This window comes from Dasypus novemcinctus, chromosome 1, assembly GCF_030445035.2.
Source record: "Dasypus novemcinctus isolate mDasNov1 chromosome 1, mDasNov1.1.hap2, whole genome shotgun sequence".
Taxonomy (NCBI): Eukaryota; Metazoa; Chordata; class Mammalia; order Cingulata; family Dasypodidae; genus Dasypus; species Dasypus novemcinctus.
In genome coordinates this window covers 36,730,768-36,748,122 of record NC_080673.1, presented here as the reverse complement: position 1 = coordinate 36,748,122, position 17,355 = coordinate 36,730,768, and the positions used below count along the sequence as shown (strand labels likewise).

At 38.6% G+C, this 17,355-nt stretch overlaps 1 protein-coding gene across 1 annotated transcript in view; it reads right to left on the bottom strand.

Annotated features, from left to right (window-relative positions):
* Positions 1-15,307, bottom strand: part of CTSO (cathepsin O) — a 29,941-nt gene extending 14,634 nt beyond the window's left edge. Inside the window, exons 1-3 of the mRNA XM_004471655.5 lie at positions 14,988-15,307; positions 3,741-3,849; positions 3,010-3,149 (exon numbers count right to left, since the gene is read on the bottom strand). Coding sequence (XP_004471712.2) covers positions 3,010-3,149; positions 3,741-3,849; positions 14,988-15,128 — 390 coding nt within the window. The 5' untranslated portion in view covers positions 15,129-15,307. The remainder of the gene's footprint in view (positions 1-3,009; positions 3,150-3,740; positions 3,850-14,987) is intronic.
* Between the last annotated feature and the right edge of the window lie 2,048 nt (positions 15,308-17,355).

Sequence of the window (17,355 nt, the reverse complement as noted above, 5' to 3'; positions counted from 1 at the left end):
AGAAAAAGCAAGTGTCAAGTCCCTGAATTGGAAAATGAGGAATAGAAAGAACGCCCAGGAGGACAAAGTGCGCGAGGGAGAGCCGAGGAAGAGAGGAGGGGAGCGCAAGGCAAAGGCCCGGAGATGCAGGGTCTTTCTGACCAGGGTGAGAAGTCTGGGTTATTTTCAAAAATCACTGGGGAAAAAATTGATGGTAAATCATCACAGAGTTTTATGAGGAAGAATGGTATGACTTTATTCATTGTTTTCCAAAGACCACTCTATTAGCTCTACATAGGGAAGGAAAGAGGCCTATTGCTATTTAACAGGGAACAGAATTTTTCAACTTTAATTATGCTTCCATCTTCTGTTCAAGATGCAAAAAGTAGAACAAGCAACCACAAGAAGGAAACAAGTCTAGGATATTTGAGAGAGGGAGAAATGCAAACAAACACCCACACACATGCAGGCACCGGTTCTTAAGGGTTAAATCAGATAGGATTCTTTTAATTGTCAATGTGCCACTGACAATTAAATCTGACCAGACTGGCTTAAGCAAAAGGGTACTTGAAGTGATTTTGGGCTGACTTTGGTTTCCAGCATGGCTGTGTAGAGCAATTTATATAACATTATCAGAGCAGGTTTTTCTGTCTCCTATTTGGCTCTTCTTTTCTCTGTTTCTTGGTTTCTTTCTCCCTTTTTGTGACTTTCTCCTTTAAGTCACAAATTAGCTTCTACCAACTGACTGGACTATCTCCTTTCAGGTGTCATTCATTAGCAAAGAAAAAGCTTCACTTTACAGTAGGAAAGGACAAGCCCCCCACTTTACAGTAGCTCCCACAAAAGTCCTATGGTCCACCCGGTTGCAAGCCCACCTCTGAAGTAATCACTGCTACGTGAATTCAGTAAATTGAACGGCTTGAGTCTAGATGTATCCCTGGATCTGAGATTGTACCCTACACAAATATCAAAGTAGAGGATGGAAGCAAGTGAAAAGTGAGGGCAGTTACCAGAATGGAAGGATGAATGGAAGCCAGGAGCTGAAACAACAGGTGGCTATTGTGAGTTTAAATAGATAGTAGCTCCCCCAAATAACATGGAGACTGAGATCAGTACCCATAGATACAATATCAAAGTAACACAATAGATAAATACTAAGTGTATTAGTCAGTCAAAGGGGTGCTGATGCAAAACACCAGAAATGTGCTGCGCATTATAAAGGGTATTTATTTGGGGTAGGAGCTTACAGTTACCAGGCCATAAAGCATAAGTTACTTCCCTCACCAAAGTCTATTTCCACATGTTGCAGCAATATGGCTGCTGACTGTGAGGGTTCAGGCTTCCTGACTATGAGGCTCTCTAGGCTCTGCCTCTCTCCACAAGGTCAGCTGTAGACTATTAGGCGAATGGTTCTGTCTCTTCGGGGACTCCAGGTTAAGACTTCTGTATCAAACTCCAACATCCAAACTCCAACATCAGAAACCCACAACTCTGTCCTTTGCCATGCCTTTTATCTGTGAGTTCCTACCCACCAAGGGGTGGGGACTCAATGCCCTAATGATGTGGTCCAATTAAAGCCTTAATCATGACTCAATCAGGCCCAGGTACAGATCAGATTATAAACACAATCCAATATCTATTTTTGGAATTCACAACCATATCAAACTGCTGCACTAAGTATACCTATAAACCTTACATGGAAAAGAATACACCAATGTCATTTAGTAATGTTAGGCCACTAGTATTTGTTGAATAAAAATCTGCATTGGCATATACAGCTACATGAAGGAGTAAGATGTTCAGGCAAGATGCTGAGACACTTCATTACGAGTTCAATAATAAAGCAAATGAATTAGCAGTAAAACTCATGCATAGAATTTTATGCAATGAATGCATGGGTGAAAAACAGGATCATCCTAACCAGACAATGAGAAATTTCTGGTTCCAAAACACATGTCATACAAGAGAAAGCTGGATGAAGTCTGCGGTTTCCACTGTAGACAAGTTCAGACTATCCGTCGTGTTTAGGGAACAATTTTCCATCAGTTGGCTGATTTCCCTTGCCAACAGTGGGGATGGAAAGGGATAGGGAAATGTCAGCAATGCACATAGTCACATATCTCAAACATCTACCAGCTACTTTGATTCACTGTGTGTGTTATGAGCCTCACCCATTCACATGTGGTTTTATAACTTTCTGTCCAATTGGAGATAACTCCCCTTCTGCCACCATGCAATAATTCACAAGCTAGAACCATTCTAAAACCCACTTCCACACGCATACTTCAGGTCATTTTCAAAGTAAAGTGCCATACTTACTGCAGTATTTATATATTCCTTAATCATTCAACACACATAAAACTGTGTTATCATTTTTATTAGCTTCCTGGCTTTTTTTTTTTTTTGAAAGCATCACTAAGGTTTGAGTGTTGGACACTAACCTTTTCCCATAATCCCTGTTTTTTTTTTCAATTGTGCAATTTTTCATGGATGATTTATAGGAGCACATATGTCATGTTACAGCAGAACTGACTGCACATACAAGTCACAGATAAAGTCTATGGTCCTGTAGGGGTCTGAGGTGGGGCAGGTTTTCTAATGGAGCTTATCCCATGAAGCTTGAGAACCCAAGGGATACCAGGGCACACTGTTTGCAAATGTATCTAGTTTTATGTTGCTTTTTCAATGGTACTTAAATCGACCTTTTCCAGCTTACCACCTGCTATTCTTCTGAAAGCTTGGTGTCTCTGATGTAGCTACTGGTAAGTATCCCAAGTTACTGTGCTAGAGGCCAAGGCAGTTAATGAAAGAGCACCCTAAGGAAGGTTTATCTGTAGGAATAAAAGTTGGGGTGCTGACTTCTGCTACTCATTCCAACATCTTCCTTTCATTTTCATTTCTGGATGACAAGGGTTGACTTTATCTAGCTAGAAAAATGATGGGTCTAATTACAATTTGGACTGAACTTAACCAGAAAGATGCCTTCAAATGCTAAGACAATTAAAAAAGACCCCAACAACTGAGACTTACCATCTGCTGGTTTCTCACTTGAGTTACAACATGTTTGTCTCTCCAGTCAAATCTTAATGGCAGTGATACGTTGGGGACTGGAATTTGTACTTCTGCTGTGTATCTGGGAAATCTGAGAGATCTGCTTCTTAAATAAATAGCTAAGTAGAGATATGAAATGAAAAGTAAAGCAATATTATCATGGAGGGGCCCTTAGGATTCCTTTTCCAGGAATTGTTCAAGCAAAAACAGCAGCTTTCTTGTGATGCCTGCCATTTTAGATTTTCTTTTGTGGTTTTCCATATCATAAAATGTATTTAGCTGAAAAACACCAAAGGTAAGAATTTTAAAATAAGACCAGAGCTGACATAAGAGGACTAGTTTGGTAGAACCAGGTGAATAATAAAAATGAGTATAATGGACATAATTTGTTTATAATCAGCCCATGGTATCATGGTGTCTTGAATAGAAACAGTACTGGAAAACTGCAAGTGTAATAAGAAAGAATGTTTCTTATATTTGCATGGAAATGTGTACACACAAGTTTTAGATTTTAAACAATAATTAGGAGGCAGTGGTCATAAATTTCTCTCTCAGCATGTGATACATGCTTGACACTTAATGGGTAAATATTTAATAAATGTTAACGGCTACTCCAGTTATTAGATTTATAAATAAGCAATTTCTCAAAAATTAAAACAAACAAATTAAAATCATGAAATAATTCAACTAACAACACAATCAAATACTACCTTTAAACTCTTCAGGAAACAAGTAAGAAAACTGGTTTATTCCATAGAAGGCAGTGGAATTTTCACTAGGAAGTAAAGAATTCAAGCGTTGATGTCTATTAAGACTTTCCTGAAAGAAAAAGAAAAATAAATTTATATGGAGCATATTAACTTTCCAAAGTGATCTGCATAAACTAACTTGGAAAGGACTTTTCAAATGTAAAAGTCAGTGATTGATTAGTTTCCTGCAATTCTACAATGAAAGGTTTTACCATACATCCAGATCAGATTTATAACTCTCTGATCTCAAACACATTTTCCGAGGTTGTGAAAAAGTATGTCTCATCCACTTCTAAATCCACTTTAACAAACAAAGTGACACCACAAAATACAGGTTTGTTGAAATGTTGACCTAGTGGAAAAAATAAAATAAACTGCAAATTAAACACTAGATACTAGTGACACTTAGGACCTATAGACATTCATTTGATGAAACAATTATGAACATAAAAACTAAGTCTTTTTTATCTTTTCACCTCTTAGCACTAAGTAACAAGGAATGAAAAAATGGTATGACTAAGGAAATGAAAAAAATAAATTCGATTCTGTTTTATTTAGGTTTCTTGATCTCATTTAGAGTGAAAAGCCTTTGTGAAAGAGATGCAATCATGGAATAGTCCAGGAAGATAGACTGATTTTTAGATATGAAGAGAAAATATGGCCATTATTCTAAAATTCCTCAATTTTGAATTTTATGATAATTTATCTTAGGCTTGCTTCAATTTCCTAATACTAATCAGTTGCATAGGATAAATAAAATTTTAGGGGACTTTCATTTAGCACGTCTCCAACTCAAGCTCTGATATATTTGTGTAATTCTGTGTTCATAATGACTGCTTCACAAACCTATAAGCAGTGGGAACAAAGCCTAGGTTTGTCTTATTGATCACTGTGTCCGCCACATGGAACACAAGCCTGGAACACAATAGATAATCAATAAATATTTGTTACTGATCCAATTAATAAATGATATTTTACATGGTTCATGCTTTTAAAGAGTTTAGGGTGTTTATTATTAAGCAAATTATTGCTGGGAAAATCACAATCTTATTTATTCCTTGTTGAGTATGCCTAGAAAGATTGTTAATCAATATATTAATAAACAGTATTCAGTTCTAGGCATCTAAAATAATCTCGTTGAAGCAGGGTGTGACAATTAATTTTAACTTTATGTGTCAACTTGGCTAAGGTTATGGTATCCAGTTGTTTGGTCAAACAATGGCCTAGGAGTTGCTGTAGAGAGATATATTGACGGGATGACTTGAAATAAAGGAGATAAACCCTCCATATTGAGCCCATCCAATCAGCAATTGTACTTTTTACATTAGCACAAAATTATTTAAATTATTTAAAGTCAACTGAATTTAATATTAACTTTAGTTAATAACAATATATCAATATCAGTTCATTAATTATAACAAATGTACTAATGTAAGATCTTAATAATAGGAGAAACTGGCTATAGGGTATAGGGAAAGTATCTGTACTATCTTCACAATATTTCTATAAATTTAAAACTGTTCTATAATTAAAAGGCTACTACAATATGAGAGATCATTTCATAACCACTAGAATACATAAAGTTAAAAAGACTGACAATATTAAATGTTGACAAATGGTATAAAAACTAGATATTTCATATACTGCTGCTGAGAACACAAAATGGTACCACTACTTTGGAAAACAGTATGATGGTTCTTTATATAGCTAAACATACATTTACCATACAATCAGGCAATTTTACTCCTAGGTATCTGCCCAAGGGAAAAGAAAATATAAGTTCAAACAAAAACTTGCACATGGATATTCTTCATTGCACTATTCACAAAAGCCAAAACCTGGAAGAAAGTCCATCAACGGGTTTATAAATAAATTAAGGTCTATACACATCATGTAATACTACAGAGCAATAAAAAGGAACAAACTATTAATACATGTAAAAACATGAATGAATCTAAAAAAAACATTATGTTACATGAAGGAAGTCAAATACAAAGGACTGTGTACTTTATGATTCCATTTATATCAAATTCTAGAAAAGACAAAATTATAGTAATAGGAGAAAAATTGGTGGTTGCTTGAATTCAGAGTCAGGGGAAGGTTATCCAGTGAAAAATATCAAAAGAATGTTCTTAGCATGAGAGAACTGCTTTATATCTCAATTAGAGGTGACTCCATGATTGTACAATATTTATCTAAATGTATACTTTAATAAATTTTTACATGTAAATTATTATCATAATAAACAAAAGAGAGGAAGACAATCATTCCAATTAGATAAAGCAGATAATTTCACATGCAATTTGAAGCCCTAAATACAGGAATTTTTTTCTTTAAGTGTTTTAAAATTTTATATTTTAATTCAGATTCTCTATTTTCACCTTTTTACATAATGAAAATGCAATTCAATGTCCACATATATTATGTATGACATGGATTTGCTATTTTTTAATAAATATTGTCACAGTAATAAACTCTTATGAAGTGCTTATTGGCATTTTCTAAGTTTTAAATGCACTGGTTACCATTTCATTCTTTACTGCAACATTATGAAATAGGTATAAAACCATAAAATCACTAAAATAAACTGAAGATGACCATTAATAAATCTTTTATCAGGGAAGGACATTTAAAGTTTGATACCAAAGTAAGTGAAAACAAAACTGTCAGAACTGGTAGACTGGGAAGCGGATATGGCTCAAGCTATTGGTTTTCCATCTACCACATGAGAGGTCCCAGGTTCGGTTCCCAGTGCCTCCTGGAGAAGATGACCAAGACACAAGCTGGCATACTGGCGGGTGTGGCAAGCTGATGCAACAAGATGATGCAACCAAGAGACACAAAGAGGAAAGACAATGAGAGACACAAGAAAGCAGGGAGCTGAGGTGGCTCAAGTGATTGAGCGCCTCTTCCCACACGGGAGGGCCAGTGTCCGCTCCCGGTGCCTCCTAAAGAGAAGCCAAGTACACACAGAGAGCACACAGTAAATGGATACAGCAAGCACAAGCAACGAAGGGGTCGGGGGATAAATACATCTTTTTTTAAAAAAAAAAAGCAACCAATAGACTAAAAAAACCAACCTTCATTGTACCACAAAAACCATAAAAAAAATTGAAAGGCACACAAAAAACCTGGAAAAAGTACTTGCTTAATAAGGCTATTATTCAAGGATTCCTCCAAATTAATTTTTTAAAAAAATGAATAGCAACAGAAAAATCTTTAAAAGTAACTGGTATTTTCTGAAGAGTAAAAAAACAAATTATTGGTAAGTGTATATAAAGTATCTTCAACTTCAGTAGTCAAGAGCTGCTAAGTGAAATAATAATGACATCTTAATTTTGCCTAAGTAATTTATACATTATTTATAAAAGTACGACACCTTCTTCAAGAGCACATTGGAAGCAGGAACATACACCACACACACACTCACACACACACACCACCCTCACTCTCAAACACACATATACAGACATTTTAATGGCTTTCTTTGTTGCACTTCACAGATAACTGCATTTATTTTTCACAAATTGAAGGTTTGTGGCAACCCTCAAGCAAGTAAATTGGTGCCACTTTTCTAACAGCATGTGCTCACTTTTTGTCTGTGTTACATTTTAGTGATTCTTGCAATACTGCAATCTTTCTCATGATTATTATACTTGTTATGGTGAATAATGATCAGTGATCTTTGATGTTACTATTGTAATTGTTTTGGGGCACAACACACTGCACCCATATGAGTTGACAAACTAGTCAATAAATACTGTGCGAGTTCTGATTGCTCCATCGATCAGCCATTTCCCATCTCTCTCTCTCTCCTCAGACCTCCTTATTCCCTGAGTCATGATAATATAGGGATTAGGCCAATTAATAACCCTACAATAACCTCTACGTGTTCAAGGGAAAGGAAGCATATCCAAAAGGCTATAGCTGCCATAGCTAGTGGTTCCTCTTTTGGTCTGAACAAAGTCAGTTGAGAACCTTCTGGAAAGGTTTCACTATTTTAGTTGCCATTAAGAACATTCATGATCCATGGAAGGAGGTCAAAATAACAATATTAATATGACTTTGGAAGACATTGATTCCAATCCTCACAGATGACTTTGAGGGGTTCAAGACTTCAGTGAAGAAAGTAACTACATATGTAGTGGAAATAGCAAGAGAACTAGAATTAGAAAGGGAGTCTGAAGACGTGACTGAATTGCTACAATTTCATGATAAAATTTGAATGGATGAGGAGTTGCTTCTTATGGATGATCCAAGAAAGTGGCTTTTTGAGATGGAACCTGTTCCTGGTGAAGATGCTGTAAACACTGCTGAAATGGCAACAAAGCATTTATAATATTACATAAACTTAGTCGATAAAGCAGCAGCAGTGTTTTGAAAGGATTGGCTCCAATTTTGAAAGAAGTTCTGTTCTGGGTAAAATGCTGTCAAACAGCATTGTATGCTACAGAGAAATCTTTTTTGAAAGGAAGAGTCAATCGAGGCAGCAAACTTTATTGTGTTATTTTAAGAAGTTGCCACAGCCACCCCAGCCTTTAGCAACCTCCATCCTGACCAGTCAGCAGCCACCAACAGAGAGGCAAGACCCTCCACCAGCAAAAAGTCTTAACTCACTGAAGGCGCAGATGACAGTTAACATTTTTTAGCAATAAAGTATTTTTTAATCAAAGTATGTACACTTTTTAAAAAAGACATAATGCTATTGCACACTTTGTTTACTGTGTAGTGTAAACAGAACTTTTACATGCACTGGGAAAGAAAAAATTATTTTGGCTCACTTTGTGATGATATCTGCTTATTGTGACAGTCAGGACCTGAACTTACAATATCGCTGAGGTATGCCCCTAAGAGGTATAAACCAGTTATTCATTGGAGAGCCATAAAATTAGCTCTTTGACCCAGCAATTCTACAATTCCAGGAATTTTTGCTAGAAGCATGAATGTGGGTAATGATATAACGACAAGCATTCAATGGGTATGTATGTGTGGGGCAGGCATAGATGTGGCTAGGAGAGGAGATGGTAGTTTAGCCACACTCTTCCTCACAGTTGGCTAGAGAATGTAACTATATTTTACTAGATTGTTTTTGTGTTCTCTAAGGAAAAAAAAAATTGCCTTTTTGATTTAGTAAGTGTCAGATTAAGGCCAAAATGCTTAAACATAAACAGATCTATACATCGTCTTGTGCTATATTTAAAGGACACGTATCCAATCCATCTGACAGTGGTTTACCTTATAGGAATTTTTAAAAGTCATGTATTTCATTTCTTAGGATCTGTTCTTTCATGAAACTTTTCTGGTCTATCTCAGTTCTTAGTTAGATGTTCACAAAAGCATCACAAACCACAAATCTATATTGAGCTCCTGCTGCTCCTCAAAAGGATCAATTAAATTATGTTCTTAATGTAGGGCAACAGAAGATACAATAGTGGGTAACTATTCCCAAAGTCACATAAAATATTAAATAAATAATCTGAACATTAATTTCATTTATGAAGCAAAAGATATAAAATTTTGAGGAACGTACAGGAAACTTATTAGGAATTTTGAAAGTTGCAGAAATTTGAAAATCCAATGGAGCATACATTAGAAATTGAGTTGGTAATTTAGAAGAGTTTGAACAGATTGGACAACAAATTATCTTCACATATTTGTTTTTATTTTGCATTCAACTGAACATGTTTAACTGAATAACTTACAGTCAGAGATACCAAGTTCTTGCCCAGAAGGAGATCCAGGGCCTAAGAATTTAAACAATTATCCTATGATTATAAATCTAGAGAAAATAGAGCTCTGGGACTATTGTACTTTGTACTATTGTACTTCCTAAATCTTTCTGATCAACATTATTCCTTAGAACACTGTCCCTAAAGTGACATTGATTATCAAGTCCAACTGCTAAATTTCTAATAGCTGAAAGGCCTTTAGCTTAAAGACTTTTTGGTTTGTTTTGTGTGCTTGTGCGTTTGTGGCCATAAAACATTCCAAAACGACTTAAATGTAGTATGTTCCTAAGCAGTCTCTTCTGAATTCTGTTTTGCTGCTTTGTGGCCTTAGCTAGGATATATTTCATTGATGCTCCGAGTTCTACCAACCCAGAATCAGAAAGAAAGGAAAATGTTTGCTCAAAACATGAAACAGAACGTACTGTTTCAGTCTAATAGTAAATGATAACTCTATTGATAAGAGACCAGAGCTAGTCTCATGGCAAGATTAGACTGCAAATTTATGGGAAGCCGATTTGGCCCAATGCGTAGGGCGTCGCCTACCACATGGGAGGTCCAAGGTTCAAACCCAGGGCCTCCTGACCCGTGTGGTGAGCTGACCCATGCGCAGTGCTGATGCACGCAAGGAGTGCCCTGCCACGCAGGGGTGTCCCCCGCATAGGGGAGCCCCACGTGCAAGGAGTGCACCCAATAAGGAGAGCCTCCCAGGGTGAAAAAAGTCCTGCCCAGGAACGGCGCCGCACACACACAGACCTAACACAGCAAGATCATGCAACAAAAAGAGACACAGGTTCCGGGTGCTACTGACAGGAATACAAGCGGACACAAAAGAACACACAACAAATGGACACAGGGAGCAGATAGCTGGGGGTGGGGGGCGGGGAAGGGGAGAGAAATAAATAAAAAATAAATCTTTAAAAAAAAAGATTAGACTGCAATTTTAAACCTTTTTCCTTTAGGATCACAGAGCTCTTCCTTCCATCTCAAGAACCTTAACCCCCACACCTTAACTTTCCAAATATGAGTAACAACAGTCTCAGAAGTGCTCTATGTAGGGTATGTTGAGAAGGAAATGGTTATTTTCAAAAAGATTTAAGAGCTATGGGTTTCTCAGCTATTTGTTCTCCTTAGCTCTCATACTTGGAGAAAAAAAATAAGTGAAATATATTTCACAGGCTGCCACAAAATAAGATGAAATCAAATAAAACATTTCCTTCTAGAATCTATTTAATTCGAGTTTCTAAAGGAATAAGCAAATCCTTTCAAATCAAATTGTGCTTTCAATTATCAAAAAATAAATTTCTCAGCCTTTGGGCACACAATACATAGTGCTGAAAAGATTGTTGAATTGAAAGCAAGGGTATGTTCTAAGAGCTTTATATGAATTAACTTAGATTTGTATGAATAATGTGCTTAAATTACACCCATTTCACAGGTGAATAAATGGAGGTACAGATAAGTTTTGCCAAAGGTCACAGAGCAAGTATTGATTTCGTGGAGGGATCTGGCTATTCCGCTCACAAGAAATCTGTAGAAGGAATATAAACTTCCAGAGACTTCATGTCTATTTCATTAGCTGAGGAGGCAATGAAAATTTGATATATTTTCACCATTGGTATCTAAGCTTTCTTTTATTAGTGGTGTTCCAGTTTGCACTTACTGAGGTATGCATTGGTCTATATATTCCCTGTGATGAATCCCATGCACTGATGGGACAAAGGTAAGTTTTATTATCGAAATTATTAGAGAAACCAAAACATAGTTTATAAAGATCTCTTTTTGTATATTGTTATTTTGACATTTCTCCCAACACTCCTCATCTGCAAATTCTGAGGTTTCGTGTAGGATAAATAAAAAATTTTACACAGGGATTTAAAATGTTCTTCTTAGAAGTGCTTTTGTTTTTCGAAGATGAAATAAATCCAGGGATAAGAAAAAGAGGTCAAATACTTGTATATCATGGTGTAGCTTGCTGGGAATTTCTCTCGAGACTTGGGAGTTGCATACCTTAGACCAGTGGGTCTTAACTGACAGCGATTTTGCCCCCGTCCTCCAGGGTACACTTAGCATTGTCTGGGGACATTTTTTATTGCCCTTGGGGAGTGGGGGAGAGTGGTACTAGCATCTAGGGGGCAGAGGTCAGAGGTGCCGCTAAACACCACACAATGCACAAGACAGGCTCCCACAGAAAGAACGGCCTGCTCCAAAATGTCAATCGTGCAGCTGTTGAAAAGCCCTGCATTAGAATAAAAAATAATTTCATAGGATATTCTTCCATAAATTACTGCTTTAGAAAAGTTTCTTAGACAAAGCATTGTATGTATGGTACGAAGTCTGTGCACACATTATATACACACATGTATACTAGGTAAACTAAAATAATATGAAATATGTAGCATTTACTACTTGTTTATACATATCTGAGAGCTGCTTCTCCTGAAGACTCTCAGTGCCAGGTTTCAGGCAATGTCTACTGATCAATTAGTTTGCAAACATGATAAGACCTATTTGCAATCCCTAAATAAGATAGATACGAAGATCCAAAGACTATAGCTCTTGGGTCTTCAGTTTTGGGAGAAGCAGCCATCACACAAACTGCCCCTTCCCAGGATGGTGCAATCAGAGCCCTGGGCCTGGGGTATTTTCTTATCTGGAGACTGGGAAGCAAGCCTATGGCTTGACTCAGATTCTTCTCCCATAACTGAGTGATCTTCTCCTGTTCAGGGTACACAGTGAACTTCTTTATCTTGCTTACACATTTGCGTTATATGGTATCTGGCCATCCCCACTAGTATATATGTTCCCAGAGAGAAGGGAACAGGGACTCCCCCATATAACACAAAAGGGGTGTGCAAAGACCTTCTCACAAGCCATTGCCCACCTTGGCTGCCAGGAGGGACCCGATGAGATAGATGCCCACTACTGAAGCTGACCTTGTACCATCTCTTCTCTATGTGGGTAAAGTGTTCCAACCAGTGCTTGTGTGTTCCCTGGCAACTGTGATACCATGGTACCATGGAGCAGGCAAAAGCATCTGGTTTTCTAACCCTGTCTTAAGCTTGGTAGCACGTCCTGTGAATCATACCCCTTGAGGGTTTTGAGGACTGGCATATATTTGCCGTTCTCCAAGCCTGAAAACTTGGGTGGACGTCAATATTTGCCTACTTTTCAGGCTATAGTCTACAGGTTCTCTCTAGCATAGCACAGTGTACTTTAAGGCACTATTTTAATTTTTTAAACTTTATTTTAACTTTACCTTCATTATGGAACAATGTAATTTTCTGGGTTTTGTATACGATCAATCTGATATTTAAATAGTGGAGAACTGCAACTCAATGATTCAGTTTGACAAAATTTTATATTTTCTACACATTATATGTGTACACATAATGTATAATATAGGCCAACACCTAAATATAAAGTTATATTTTCTACACATTAATCTCCTGGGTATAGGCTCTTAGAATGGACTAACTATACAAATAATACACATATATACTAAATAATATAATTACTTATAAATTATATAAATTATTATAAATACGCACACATATATCTACACTGATTTATTTTATCTAGGTGCTTGAGCCTCCAATCCACAGATATGATTTTTTGAGAGCATAGCAGTGCATTTACATATTTAGCTATTTACGCAAGAACTACATTTATTAGTACAGATGAGACTATTCATCAAACTCCTCAAGGAGTTTGATTCACCAAGATATGCATTCAAGGTTAAGACAGGGTTGGGAAACCAGATAGAAGCTTTGTCTCAAGTTGATGTGTGACAGTGTGAAGTTTTTTTGTGGATGGATCCAGAAAAGATAATGTTCTTGAAGCTAATCCATTCCTGCAGGTGTTGGAACCTTAGAATTGGATTCAGTTGGGGACACTGATTGGATTACTTCAGCGAGTGACCCAGGGTGGGTCTTGGTCCTCTTGCTGGAATCCTTTATAAACAGGACTGAAAGGAGTAGACAAACCGAGAAAAAGCCACAGAGATGGAGAGAAGGTACGGTGGAGCTCAGAGAGGAACGGGGAGAAAGGAAGCCACACGTGGAGAAGCCAGAGGCTGTAAAGGAACCTGGAAGAGAAGCAGATGCTTCCATGTGCCTTGCCATCTGAGAGGAATCCAGGATCATCACCTTCAGTGATGACCTTCAGTGAGAGAGCATCCTGATGATGCCTTGATTTGCACACCCTCACAACCTCACAATTGTAAGCTTTTAACCTAATAAATTCCCATTGTAAAAGCCAACCCATTTCTGGCATATTGCTCTCAACAGCTTTTTGCAAATTAAAACAGAGTATAAGAGTGCTTCTGGTTTTGAAACCTGGAATTGAGCTCCCAGAGTAATAAACTGGAGGTAAATGCACACATCTTGGTTCGAGCGAAAAAAAAAATAATGGGGAGAATCAGCTAAGGCTGGGACCTTTGGAAACATTTGGAGCCTTTCAGGGGAGAAAGGAAGAATAGAGAAAGGAACAACTACTGAAGCTTTTGAGAAATCCCCCCCCCCCCAAAAAAAATCAGAAAAATAAAATACAATTCCTATAAGCAGTATTACTAGATTCATACTTAAAATTTTTAAGTGATTGAGTTTTTCCTTTATAGTAAGTCATGATAATATGTTTATGATTTTTAAAATGTTAAAATGTATTGAACACAGTGAGGCAAATTATACATCTCCATCCCTTGCAGTTTCCCAGGTCTCAGGAAAAACCGTACTTACTCAGCTATCTGGTCCTTTCGGTTTTACTGCTGGATTATTGAGGTAAAATCTAAGCAAATTTATGGACCCTTTTCCAAATATTCTTAAAAGAAAATTAGATGCGTCCCTCTTTCCTAAATCAATTGCCACCAAGTTAAGGAGACTGTTTAAAGTGGTGCGTTAGTTCAAGCCCCCGCCCAGCTCAGTCACATTCTCAGAGATTGCTAAAGGCAGGCTCTTTGTTTACAAACGAGTGATCACAGAATGAGGCCAACAGCGCCGCCCTCCGGAGGAAAAATGACAACTTTCTTCCTCCAACAGGCAGCACCGTGTTTCTGGCTCTTGTAAATGTGAAATTTAACAGCTTTTGGAACGGGATGCGAACAGTCAAGGAGACTGCTAAAGGGCGCGGGGGGATGGGGTTGGCCGGGGTACGTCTTCCAAACACGAACACTTTGGCCAACATCGTGGGAACCGTATAAATCCACAGCGACAAACCATTCCAGGAAAATCAAATCTTGCGGTGGCGAACGGCATGGGAGGGGGCAACACAGGGGAGGGGGCAACACAGGGGAGGGGGCAACACAGGGGCACAGGGGAGCAGAGGGGCAAGTTCCCGTGTGTGACTCCAGCTCGGAAACCGCGGGCGCCGCACAGAGCCGCGGAGCAGGTGGCAGTGTGAGCTCTCAGCGGCCCTCTACCCCCGCCCAGACACAGGACAGGCAGGGCGAGAGCGAAAGAGAACCCGGGAGGCGCGCGCTCGGTACCCGGAAGGCGGCTGCGTCTCGCTCGCGGCTCCGCGCCCAGGTCCGGGGAAAGGGGCCGCCGGGGCCCGCGCCGCCGCCGAGGCCGCCGCAGCAGCAGCCGCCGCAGAGCAGCCAGAGCCACCGCAGCGCGCTCGGCGCCATGGGGGCCCGCGGCCCTCGGCCGCCCGCTTCCTCTTTCGATTCCTCGGCTCCTCCCCGGCCCCGGGCTTGGAGGGCGGAGGAGCAGAGTGGGGGCGCACGGTCCTCGGCTGACTCCTTAAAATCCCGGTTGATGTGTACTTGGGAATCCGGGTAGCTGGAAACTCTTGGGCCCTCCCGGCTTTAAGCATCAGGCACGTGCCCTTGAGCTCTAGGATTCATTTTAAAAGTCTGAGAGCTGTTCTTTATATCGTAAGGCAAATATACAACCTATCGTGCGAGCACTGTGATTTCTGCCATCCTAGTATTATGTAATGGAGGACAGGTCAGAGTATTCGCCTGTTTCTTCAGGCCTGCGTTTCGTGCTTAAGTGCTTTACTTTTCTTTCTTTTATCTCAGAATGAAAGATGCAGGCAATATTTGAATATAACCACCTAATCCTGTTCTTTCTGTGATGGTCTGGAACATTCAGGACCTAATGCCGAAACAGTGCGATTTTTCACAGGACATTCATTCAGCAGATGTTTATATATATGGAAAAAATAATTTATAGCAGTGAAAATAGTAAACTATTTTTTGATTTATCATATTATGACCGATTCAAAACATCTCTAAGCCTCTTTCTCCCTTTGTAAAGAAAGGTGGAGATAGCATTAAGTACTTCCGATTGCCGTGAAATTTAAATGAAGTAGCCCATGCAAAGCACTATAAGACGGCTGGCACGTAAGTGGTCAGTGTTAGCTATCCAATTTTTAACCTTTTTTTCCCGTTTTTAAAATTGAGGTGAAATTCATATAACATACAATTAGCCATTTCAAGGCACACAATTAATGGTATTAAGTGCAAATACAATGTTGTGCGACCATCAGCCCACTCTAATTTCAAACTTTTCATCACCTGATAAGAACGACCCATACCCATTAAGCCATTACTCTGTCTCCAATCCCTTGGTAACCTCTAACCTACTTCCTGTTTCTTTGGACTTGTCTTTTCTGGATATGTCATAAACAATAAACCAGACAGTATGTGACCTTTCTTTGTTTGGCTTCTTTCGCTTAGCATAATGTGTTTGGGCTCATCCAGGTTGTACAGTATCTCATGCTCCCTTCCATTTTATGGCTGGATTATATTCCATTGTAAGTATAGACCGGAATGTGTTTAGCCAGTCATCCATTGATTGGCATTTGGGTCGTTTCTACCCTTTGACTAAAATGAATAAATGATGCTATGACCATTCATGTACAAGTTTCTGCAAATGCCCTCATGGAGCTGGCATTCCGGTAAGGAGAGATACACCACAAAATTAATAAAATTATGCAGTATTTTAGAAGGTGACAAGCGTTATAAGGGAAATGACACTGGGTAAGGAGAACCAAGAGTGTGAAGGGGTAGGGTTGCAAAACACAATACTGCTTTTCAAAGTTTAATATGTGCAAGAGTAATCTGGGAATGTTGTTAAAATGTGATGGGGGCTCCAGTTGAGAGAAGGTTCTGTTTGCCTTTCTGGGCAATCCATCTCTGCTTATTTCCTAGGATGGTATGTAGCAACCGAAGAGTATTTGTCTTCTCTCGGCCTTGGAACTAGCTACATAATTTATAGGGCCCAGTGCACAATGAAAATTTGGGGGCCCGTGTTCATAAATAATTATATATTTCAAGAGGGCAACATCAGAGCATATACAGCAAGTATGGGGTCCTTCGAAGTGTGGGGCCTGCACCAATACACAGTTGACACACTGGGCCTTTCCACTAGAACGTGTTCTAAACAAGGCTTCCAAAGACTTTGACATTGAAGTCATAGCCCTAGTAGCCTTTTCAGAGCTGGTATCTGATATGTCTTTAGTTTTCCCGTAGGCACAATGAATGACAGTATTCTCTGAATGCAAAATTGGCCGTAAAAATAGTGGCTATCTGTTCTGGGTATGAAGAGGAAAGGCATGAAAGTCTTTTTAAAATGCATGTATGATGGCAGATAATACTCTTGGAAAGTATGGTGATAAAGATTTAATTTAGATAATTAGTTCACAGATCAATATTCATGTTAGCCTCAACAGTTCTTCCGTACCTAGCCATTTCTTGTAATTCGCTCAAGCCAATAAGTTTATTTTTTTAAGCTGAGGTTTGCTTTCATATAATAGCTATTGTTTACTGACAACCTACTGAATCAGAAAATTTAAATACAGGTAGTCATCCTTATCCTAAGATAACTGGTAGTGTAAAAAAGTCATTT